The sequence below is a fragment of the Sparus aurata genome, chromosome 14 (genome assembly GCF_900880675.1).
Source record: "Sparus aurata chromosome 14, fSpaAur1.1, whole genome shotgun sequence".
NCBI lineage: Eukaryota > Metazoa > Chordata > Actinopteri > Spariformes > Sparidae > Sparus > Sparus aurata.
This window is the reverse complement of record NC_044200.1, coordinates 23,450,217-23,461,606: the sequence shown is the minus strand read 5'-3', so window position 1 is coordinate 23,461,606 and position 11,390 is coordinate 23,450,217. Positions and strand designations below refer to the sequence as shown.

The window sequence follows — 11,390 nt, the reverse complement described above, 5'->3', positions numbered from 1 at the left end:
GTGACAGCACACTGAATTAAACCAAGAAACATGAAAATATGAACAAAAGGACGTTTACAAAGTTATGTCTGAATATAAATTAGCTTCAATTGTTAATTAAACATTTAAGATGTCCAACAGTAACAGAGAGTCAGTGAACTCACCTCAGAGTCTCCAGTCGACAGTTTGGACTCTGCAGAAAATCACAAAGCAGCTTCACTGCTGAATCCTGCAGGTCGTTGTTACTCAGGTCCAGCTCTCTCAGATGGGTGTAGTTGGACTTCAGAGCTGAGGCCAGAGAATCACAGCTAATCTTTGACAAACTGCAGCTCCACAATCTGAATAAAGTACAAATGAAGTGAGTTTAGAAGACAATGTTCCTGCTTGAAATCGTTCAGTGTTTAAACTTCTGTTCAGAGCTGAACAAGTTCAGAATATGAAGCTCCAAACACCTGAACCCAACAGGCTGCAGGTCCAAAACTGTCAGATACACAAAGTGAAACAGAGCTCTCATTAATATTAATGACAACGTGCTGCTGCTTTGATAAAGACGTAGTGACTCCACCTCTTAAACTCTGCAGCTCCACCAGAGGCTCCATCTATACAAACTCATGTTGTGCAGCCAAACAGAAACCAACAGAAACTGACTGAAGATTTGATTCTACTGTTTCAGATCAAAATCATCCTGAGTTTAAATATTTCAGTCAGTATAAACATCACATGTCATCATAAAGGTTCTGAACAAACATGTTTGTTATCGTCTGACAGAGAAGAAAACACTGGTTTCTGTTTTTATTCACAGAAGCACGAAGGAATCAAATGATTAAGAGGTTCAGAGAGAATCAACCACTGATGAATGTTTAATGTTATATTAGATCTGTTTTAAATATGAAGCTGAACAAGACGCTCAGAGTCTATCAGCATCAAATCTATGAGGTCAGATCCCCTTCAGACCTGATGACATGAACACTAAGATTCACAAAGTTTCAATAATGTTGTGAAAGTGTGAACAAAGGTTTTGTTCTGAAGATTGTATGACAGAGCAGGTGCTTTGAGTGGATTCAGCAGCTAGGGGCGCTGACGCGCTCAATCAAGCTTAGTACTGCTGACTGGGAGAGAGAGAGAGAAGAAGAGACTGAAGACGGTGAGAAGTGTGTTTAGCAGGTGGATGAAGTTGAGTTTGCCACTTTGTTTCAGTTGATCCACCGTTTGTGGTTCAGTGTGCGTCCAGAGAAACGTAAGTTATATTGTTTATTTATTGGATGCATTTTTCATTGTTGTTATATTTTGTCTGTTTATAAATCTGCTAATTGAGATTATTTCTGGTACTTAAGAGTGTATTTCTAGCAGTGTTATCTATCACCGCTGATGGTTTAAATGGTCATTTATGTTATATTAATGCCACTGGCTATTTTCTTTGTTGTCAGTTACATATATGTGATATAACACATGTATATTACTTCTGTATATGATGTGTCATATTTCTCATGCTAATGATAATTAGATTATAATTTGGGGTGTGTGCTATGGTCAAGCATTTGTGAGCTGTTAATTGATGACTGTTATTGTTTTTGGCTTATTCTAGAACCACACTCATACCACCTCTGTAAGTGTACACTGTTCACACTGGATTAAAGTGCCATAAAAGGGATCGACTGTTTCCTGCTTGATTCTTCATTTAAGTCTTGGGGGAACATTATAGACTGTGTTCTAACCGACACACACTTCGTGATTACAAATCAGAGAAGCCAGTCTATAACCTTTAAACCTCCATCACATATGGTCCTTCGAGCCGGATAAGGTAATTACGAAGTGAAAATGGCTCATGTTCCCCCGAGTGAAGATTCACGTCCATGCCGACGAGTGCGCCAACCAAGATGGATGGAAGATTATGAAGGGTACACCCACCCACAGGCTGGGAGCTATCCACTACGCACCTCTGCTGCAATAGAGGAGACCGACTGGAGCAGAAACCGAGAGGGATTTGCCAAGATGACACCCATCACCCAGCATCCACTACAGCCCACTCATTATCCTGCTGAGTTCATAGAGACATCTTCCAGTCACATTGGAGCCACAGCACCGGTGTATGTGAGTACGTCACGGCCATATCAGGGCCCACCTGCAATGATGAATATGTTGCAGCAAATACAAGAGGATAATAGGAGATTGCAGCTGATGGTGAGAGATATGAGACGTCAGATGGACAGGAGCAGTGCAGCACCTCCCAGTTTACAGCCTGTACAGCTGGACCATTCACAAGAGAGTCACCCCCCTGTAATAAGAGAGGGCACCAGGGCCCCAACGTCACAAACCCCTATGCTGCATCCAACACCTGGAACAAGTCAGAACCTTAGAGAACGTCTGCAGCAGCTGGAAGCACGACTGTCACCAGCTCCATCCATGATGTCCGAACCACCATATGATAGTGTGCTGCCTTCAGTTGCACCCCCACAACCCCCCCAACGGCTAACCTCATCAGTGACACTGCCTAACAGTAACGAGAGGACATACAGGGGACCGACACCGTCAATCCCAAAGTTCACACGCGGTGACCCCAGAGAGTTCTCCAGACTGAAGCTTGCCCTTGACAATATTCTTCCCACTGATGCGACAGAGATGTTCAAGTATCAAGTGCTCTGTGATCACCTCAAGTTTGAAGAGGCTCTCCTGATAGCTGATTCCTATAGCAATTCCTTATTCCCCTACTCTGACACTATGGCTTCCTTGACCAAACACTACGCTCAGCCCCACCAGTTATCTCTACGGCGGATTGCAGAGCTCATGGAGGAGCCCACTATCCGAGCTGGCGACACTGTAGCATTCAGGAGGTTTGCTCTGAGAGTTCGAGCTCTAGTCGGGATGTTAGAGCAGCTAGGTGAAGACGGGCGCATAGAGTTAAAGTGTGGGTCTCACGTGGCCAGATTAATGAAGAAGCTTCCCCAGGATCTCCGGGCCACCTTCCGGCGTCACCTTCACTCTTGGAAAGCAGGAATCCCATCATTGATGGACTTCGCGGAGTGGCTGGACTATGAGCTGGAAATCCAAGAGGACGGAGATCAGTTCGACAAGATAGAGGATGTCCAGAAAGGGAGAAGCGGGTTGAGGAAGGAGTGTGATAAGGATAAGAGAGCCACTAAGAAGACCATGAATGGTACTGCCAATAACACAACCCCCCAAGCAGGGCAAGCTGAAGTCTCAGATCACCAAGAGACCATGGATAAGCCCAAAGCTTACTGCCCCTACTGCAGCAATACGCAACACTTCCTGGACCAGTGCTTGAACTTCAAGCAATTAACCAAGGAGCAGAAGATGACCTGAGTGAAGTCCAATAATCGCTGCTGGCGTTGTGGACGGCACCATCAGGCCGCCCAGTGTAGATTGAGAGTCCTATGCAAGACGTGCAAGGGGAAGCACCTCGAGGCCTTGCATGAAGTGAATCTCCGGCCTGGCAAGAGTGAGCGTACTGCAGGGAACGGCACTAGTGCAGAGTTGAAGTCAGCGACAGATGTTCTGTATCTGGATCGGCGTGCCGGTTGCAATCAGATCCTTTTGAAGGTCAGCAAAGTGCTACTACGTAACGGTGACCACACCCTGGACACATACGCAATCTTAGATGATAGCTCAGAGAGAACAATTCTACTCCAGGAGGCCGTCCAGAGGCTGCAGCTTCAGGGGACTCCCGAGAGCCTCACCCTGAGAACCGTTCGTCAAGATGCGAGAACACTACATGGCTCATCAGTAATGTTCAAAATCTCTCCGACCGGTCAGCCAACAAAGACATTTACTATTGAGAGAGCCTTCACTGCAGGTGGACTAGGTCTGGCTGAACACTCTTACCCAGTGAAGGGACTTCAGCGCAGATATAAGCACCTCAAGAAGCTCCCCCTGCAGCCATTCACAAATGTTCACCCACTCCTCTTGATAGGTTCCGACTGTCCGCACCTTGTGACACCTATTGAACCTGTCCGTCTCGGCCCGTCGGGGAGCCCAGCTGCGGTAAAGACCAGGCTTGGCTGGACACTGCGAGGGCCAGTCAAGTCTTTCCAACAGTGCAACCGCCCACAGCAGTGTCTGTTCGTGACCTCTACCTCCCCTACAGCTGAACTCTTTAATCAGGTAGAGAAGCTCTGGCAACTGGACACCCTGCCATACAGAAACGAGAAACTGGTGACGAGGTCACGGAGAGACCAAGAGGCCATGAACCTTCTAGAGGCAAAGACTAGGAGAGTGGAGGTGGATGGAGTCCTCAGATACGCTACCCCACTGTTACGGGTGAGTAACATGCCTATACTCACAGCGCCGCCTGAAGCGGTGCTCCACAGTCTTCGCAGCACGGAGAAGCATCTCGGCAGAGACCCGGTGAAGGCACAGGCATATCAGGCGGAGATTATGAAGTTGGAGAAGTCAGGCTATGCTTCCAGAATTAGTCAGGAGCAGGTGAAGGATTCCAATGAGTCGTGGTTTATTCCCCATCACCTGGTGACACACAACGGAAAAAAACGAATCGTGTTCAACTGTTCTTACACCTATAGGGATAAGAACCTCAATGAGCTGCTGCTTCCAGGCCCAAACCTGGGTGCATCTCTCCTGGGTGTCCTACTGCGGTTTAGGGAACATTCAATTGCTGTCAGCAGTGACATAAAGAAAATGTTACACCAGGTGAGGTTACTGCCTGAAGATCGCCCTCTGTTGCGCTTCCTCTGGCGTGATCTACAGAGAGACTCCCAACCTAGTGTATATGAGTGGCAGGTCCTTCCGTTCGGGACTACTTGTTCCCCATGCTGTGCCATATACGCATTACAGAGGCATGTACACGATCACACCCACACAGGGGATACAGTTCGTGAGTCTATCGAGAACCACTTCTATGTGGCTACAGAGCTTCCTAACTCCAGACATGGCCAAATATGTCGCAGACAAGCTGAGGGTGCTGTTAATGGAGGGTGGCTTCGAACTGCGACAGTGGGCCAGCAACATGCCAAATGTTATTGGCCACCTGCCCAAGGAGATCAGGTCAGAGAGTAGTGAACAGTTGCTAAATCACACAAACATGGACCCACAAGAACCTGCCCTGGGGCTGCGTTGGTTATGCCACTCGGATACGCTGCAGTATAAGTCACGGCCGATGGAGCGACTCCCGCCCACCATGAGGAACATCTATAAGGTATTGGCCAGCCAATATGACCCCATAGGATTTCTCATGCCCTATACTACAAGGGCCAAAGTGCTTGTTCAGCAGTTATGGGACAAAAAGCGGGAGTGGGACGATCCTCTGCTACCCGGTGAATTGCTCACGGCGTGGCAAGACTGGGAAAACGAGCTACAATATCTGGACAACATCAGACTGCCTCGCTGCTACGTGAGTCCAGCCATGGACAATGCAGCCAGTTAGCGAGAGGTCCACATCTTCTGTGATGTGTCTCAACGTGCGTATGGTAGTGTGGGATATCTCCGCACAGAAGACACAGAGGGTAATGTGGAGGTAGCATTCCTGACAGCCCGGTCCAGAGTGGCCCCTAAGCGTCAGCTCTCCATGCCCCGGTTGGAGCTGTGTGCTGCGCTCACGGGCGCACAGCTTGCAGACGTGCTTACTCGAGAGCTCACAGTGGCGATATCGAGAGTGGTTATGTGGACAGACTCCACAACTGTTCTTGCCTGGATCCAATCGGACTCTTGTCGCTTTAAGGTGTTTGCAGGAACCCGTATTGCAGAAATTCAAGAGCTGACTGATAGCCAGGCCTGGCTATGCATCATTCCAACTGATACGAGTAGGAGGTTGGCTGCGGCGTTGCCAGGATCTGGAGGACCATGTGATCCACCCTATAGTCCTCGACCCAAGACATGCTGTGACCAAGCTGCTCATCCGACAGGTTGACCAAGACCTGAAACACCCTGGTGCAGAGCGACTCTTTGCAGAGCTGAGGAGGAAGTTCTGGATCCTTCGTGGCCGGGAGGCCATAAGAAGAGAGCAGCGCTCATGCTCGGAGTGTCAGAGGTGGAGAGCCCAACCTGTCAACCCTAAGATGGCAGACTTGCCCCCTGCATGGCTCAGGCTGCATCAACCAGCCTTCTACTCTACGGGGATTGATTGTTTTGGTCCAATGCAGGTTAAAATCGGCCGACGGAACGAGAAACGCTGGGGCTTGCTCTTCAAATGCCTCACGACACGAGCAGTCCATATTGAAGTGCTGTCCAGCATCAACACGGACTCCTTCCTGATGGCCTTAAGGAGGTTCATATCCCGTCGCGGGAAACCAGCAGAGTTGCTCTCGGACCAGGGCACCAATTTTAGAGGTGGAGATAGGGAATTACAAGAAGCCTTTCAAACCCTTCATCCTTCTCTCCAAGCCCAGCTGGCAGAGTACCAGATAAAGTTTTGTTTCAACCCGCCTAGTGCCCCCAACTTTGGAGGCTCCTGGGAGCGAGAAATCAGGTCGATCAAGGCTGCTCTGACTGCTACCCTGGGGTCACAGGTTGTCAGTGGTGAAGTTCTGACCACCGTCCTGATTGAGATTGAGGGTATCCTCAATTCCAAGCACCTCGGCTATGTATCATCCAACGTGGCAGATCCGGACCCGGTTACCCCCAGTCTGTTGCTGATGGGGCGGCCAGACCCTTCGCTACCTCAGGCAGTGTATCACGACTCAGAGCTGCTCAGCCGTCGCCAGTGGAGGGCCTGTCAAGTGCTGTCCGATCGCTTCTGGGTGCGGTTCCTGCGCCACTACCTGCCCACACTGCAAACCCGATCCAAGTGGCAGTCGGACACCTCCCCTCTTCAGCTGGATACCATTGTGATGATCGTCGATCCTCAACTGCCACGAGCATCATGGCCTGTCGGGAAGATCAAGAAGGTGTTCCCTGGAGCAGATGGACCGATTCGCACAGCGGAGGTCACAGTATGGGACCGCACCTATGTCCGACCTGTAAGCCGTCTTATCAGACTCCATGCTGTACCAGAAGAAAATTGACAGTGATGGCCTAAATACTACAAATTTGCGGGAGCAAATTTGGGGGCGGCTGTTCTGAAGATTGTATGACAGAGCAGGTGCTTTGAGTGGATTCAGCAGCTAGGGGCGCTGACGCGCTCAATCAGGCTTAGTGCTGCTGACTGGGAGAGAGAGAGAGAAGAAGAGACTGAAGACGGTGAGAAGTGTGTTTAGCAGGTGGATGAAGTTGAGTTTGCCACTTTGTTTCAGTTGATCCGCCGTTTGTGGTTCAGTGTGCATCCAGAGAAACGTAAGTTACATTGTTTATTTACTGGATGCATTTTTCATTGTTGTTATATTTTGTCTGTTTATAAGTCTGCTAATTGAGATTATTTCTGGTACTTAAGAGTGTATTTCTAGCAGTGTTATCTATCACCGCTGATGGTTTAAATGATCATTTATGTTATATTAATGCAACTGGCTATTTTCTTTGTTGTCAGTTACATATATGTGATATAATATCATGTATATTACTTCTGTATATGATGTGTCATATTTCTCATGCTAATGATAATTAGATTATAATTTGGGGTGTGTGCTATGGTCAAGCATTTGTGAGCTGTTTATTGATGACTGTTGTTGTTTTTGGTTTATTCTAGAACCACTCTCATACCACCTCTGTAAGTGTACACTGTTTACACTGGATTAAAGTGCCATGAAAGGGATCGACTGTTTCCTGCTTGATTCTTCATTTAAGTCTTGGGAGAACATTATAGACTGTGTTCTAACCGACACACACTTTGCGATTACAAATCAGAGAAGCCAGTCTATAACCTTTAAACCTCCATCACAGGTTTAAAATACATATTAAAATGTGATTTAAACATGTGAAAACAACATGTGTGAAATAATGGTGTCACATTTATAACTGACATCAGCAGTGTAATATCTTCAATGTTGTAAAGTTTGTCTTCAGAGTTTCAGACAGTCAACACGTGCAGTGTGTTCAATCAGAGATGACATTAAATTACATCCATGTGTCTTTTGTCCAGCGTGACTTTAACATCATCAAAGCTCCTTTTTCAAAGATTCAACACTTTCTATTGACAGATTTAAATGTGAGTGGGGCCACACCTTTCTGATGTCACATTAGGACGGTCTGTGTCCAACAGTGTCTGTCACTTTAAAATCAACAATCCAACATTAACACACACCTCACTGTGTGATTGGTCACCTGAGTGGAGGTGAGAAAGGAGGCTGGGTTTGAACTTCTCTCTCAGCTCTTTGTTCATTTGTTACACAACTATTTCTGTCACTGTTCATATGAACAGCTGAGTGAAACACTATGAACGTCTTCAGCAGAGACTGTCTGAACATGTGACACGTCTTCTCCATATTTAAACCATTGTTGTGTCTCCAGCAGCTCTTCACTCCACCTTTGGCTGTTTGGAACAGCTGTGAACACTTTGAGCTCCAGATGTGTTCAGACAACACGTCGTACCACTGAGCTTCTTTCTACAAATATCCCAGCCAACAGCTCTTAAAGAAAACCAGTTGAGTGGATTTGCAAACAGAAGTGAATCCAACATCCTGCTTCTGTACGCTGCAGGCACAGTGAGCATAAGAGCCAGGTGAACTCTGAACCTGCCTCTGGTGCACAACTGACCACAGTTACTCTAAAGAATTATTTCACAGTTCCAGCACCGATCCATCTCATTCCTACTGGCTGAGGAAATGACCTGAAGGAAACTGCAGAGGAATTATGGGATTGTTCCCAAGGAATTGTGGGAATTGTAGTTGGATGTACGGACTCTAAGCAGCCTGGGACGTCATTTTAATCACACGACAGACTTCAACCAGCAAACAGAAAAGTTCTCCACCATCGATTCACCTTCAACACAAACGAGCAGCTCTGTCTCACACACATAGAAAGCTGTAATCAAAGCACAGATCTTCATCACCACTGTCATCTCCATCAACACACAGCTGACTGACTGAGAGCTTCATCCTCCATCATCTTCATCACTGATCAGACTGAGCTGTGTGTGTGTGTGTGTGTGTGTGTGTGTGTGTGTGTGAACTGAAGGAAATTTAAATATTGTGCTCTAGATTTAAATTTAAAAAACACAGAGAAAAAACACATGAACTGACTTCAGAGTCTCCAGTCGACAGTTTGGACTCTTCAGTCCAGAACACAGACGCTTCACTGCAGAATCAGTCAGTATGTTCCAACTCAGGTCCAGATGTGTCAGATGTGAGGGGTTGGACTTCAGAGCTGAGGCGACGACTTCACACTGAGTCGCTGATAGTTGACAGTGAGTCAGTCTGTGAATACAGATAATAAAACATTTAAATCAGATCAAATCTGACTCTTTACTATGAAAACAGACTCTATACATTTTGCATCACAAAGCACATGAACATGAGCAGCTGTAGCTCAGCTGGTCAGCTGTTCGGCCTGAGCTGCTCAGTCAGCGATCACAAGGTTTGTAGTTTGAAACTTGAGCTCCTCGGCTCCACATGAGCCTCCAGACTTTGACCTGCCTGAGGAGATCAGCTGGGCTGAAACAGTGGCCCATTTTAAATCCCCCTCAAAACACACCTGTATAAAACAGCTTTTAACGGCTGATTCTGATGATTTCATCTTTGTTTGATTTTGGTTTGACATATTTGTGTTTGTCTCTTTTCTTCATTCTGCTGTCTTTATATTTATATTTGTAATTGTCCCTGTAATACTTTTCTTGTGACTCTTTCATTGTTGTGCTGTTTTATTTGTGTCCAACAAACTGATGTGAGTGCTTTTAAAGTGCCATATAAATAAACAGAAATACATGTTGAAGTGTCCTTGAGGGAAATAATGAAGCAGAAATGACAGTTTAGGACAAAAGTGTTGAAATAAGTGAGACGTAAACGTGTCAGATGTTAGTTTACAGGCTGCTGTGATTTATATTGGTTCAGCTTCATGTTCACATGATGATCAGTGAACTGTGAAGTCACTGTAGGTTGGAACTGCACTCGTATGTATTTACCTCACTTATGTGTTTGTGTGTATTTTCTCAATCTTTGATGCATTTTATTCTGTGGCTCCATCTGCTTTTCATCTCCCATTTCATTCATTTAATGCCTCCCACTGCACAAACACAAGAATTACAACTAAACATTGTGTTATTATCATTTTATGGGTAATAATTTAGTGGAATGTTTTGGAAACAAGACGACTTCATGTCATTTCTACTCTGAGCTTGGTGATGATCATTTATTCAATCAGCAGGTTTAATACTTGTTTTGGTAAACGTGTATAGTGTTGAGGTTTTATATTATTCATGTGTGTAAAGTGTTGATCTTTAATACTGAAGGCTTCAGCTTTACCTCACTTCATAATGTTTAACACATCTGGACTTACACAGCCTTTCTACAGTTCCTCACAGCTGGAATCAGTCTCTGTCGTCCCTGTTCTGATGTGTTGTACTTCTTCAGGTCCAACTCATCCAGAACCTCCTCTGACATCTGCAGCATGTAGGCCAGAGCTGAGCAGTGGATCTCAGAGAGTTCCTTCTCTGATCTGTTCTCTGACTTCAGGAACTTTTGGATCTCCTGATGGACTGAGTGGTCGTTCATCTCCGTCAGACAGTGGAAGATGTTGATGCTTCTGTCAGGAGAGATCTTATCACTGTTCATCTCCTTCAGGTTGTTGATGGCTCTCTGGATGATTTCTGGACTGTTGTCTGTCTGACCCAGCAGGCCTGCTAAGAGTCTCTGGTTGGACTTCAGAGAGAGGCCATGAAGGAAGCGAACAAACAGGTCCAGGTGGCCATTTTTACTGTTCAGGGATTTCATCATGGCGCTCCTCAAGAAGTCATCAAGAGATGGGTAACTGGGCTCATGGCCATCAACGCTTCCAACAAAAAACGTAGAAATCTTGTCAAAAAAAGACTTTGTTTTTTGTTTTGAGTCCCTGTGTTTGGACTCTTTTCCTGTGAAGTCCTCCAGGACCTTTGTGTTCCTGTTGGTGTGACAGTGGAACATGTAGACTGCAGCCAGAAACTCCTGAACGCTCAGATGAACAAAGCAGTAGACTGTTTTCTGGAAGATCACACTCTCTCTTCTGAAGATCTCTGTACAAACTCCTGAGTACACCGAGGCCTCTGTGACATTAAGACCACAGCGCTCCAGGTCTTCTTGGTAGAACATGATGTTTCCTGTCTCCAGATGTTCAAACGCCAGCCTCCCCAGCTTCAGAAGAACTTCCCTGTCAGCCTCCGTCAGCTCCTGTGGACTCGTCTCACGTCCCTCATGGTACTTCTGCTTCTTCCTCATTGTCTGAATCAGCAGGAAGTGTGAGTACATGTCAGTCAGGGTCTTGGGCAGCTCTCCTCTCTGGTCTGTAGTCAACATGTGGTCCAGAACTGTAGCAGTGATCCAGCAGAAGACTGGGATCAGACACATGATGTGGAGGCTCCTGGAGGTCTTGATGTGTGAGAT

General features: G+C 46.4%; 1 protein-coding gene across 1 annotated transcript; it reads right to left on the bottom strand.

Moving 5' to 3' along the window:
• Window positions 1-274: 274 nt before the first annotated feature.
• On the bottom strand, window positions 275-11,019 carry LOC115595363 (NLR family CARD domain-containing protein 3-like). The gene is made up of 4 exons (XM_030439758.1): window positions 10,312-11,019; window positions 9,060-9,233; window positions 4,278-4,458; window positions 275-317 (listed from the first exon to the last, which is right to left on the bottom strand). The coding sequence occupies exons 1-3, from the start codon at window positions 10,932-10,934 to the stop codon at window positions 4,455-4,457; spliced, it is 801 nt and encodes a 266-aa protein (XP_030295618.1). The 5' UTR covers window positions 10,935-11,019; the 3' UTR covers window positions 275-317; window positions 4,278-4,454.
• Between the last annotated feature and the right edge of the window lie 371 nt (window positions 11,020-11,390).

Bases quoted from the DNA above. Each gene is read 5' to 3' on its own strand.
- LOC115595363 (XM_030439758.1), bottom strand. From the start codon at position 10,934: ATGTTCCACTGTCACACCAACAGGAACACAAAGGTCCTGGAGGACTTC. The intron at 9,234-10,311 runs GTAAGTCCAGAT...CTGTATTCACAG, and splicing joins AGGAACTGTAGAAAGGCTGT to ACTGACTCACTGTCAACTAT.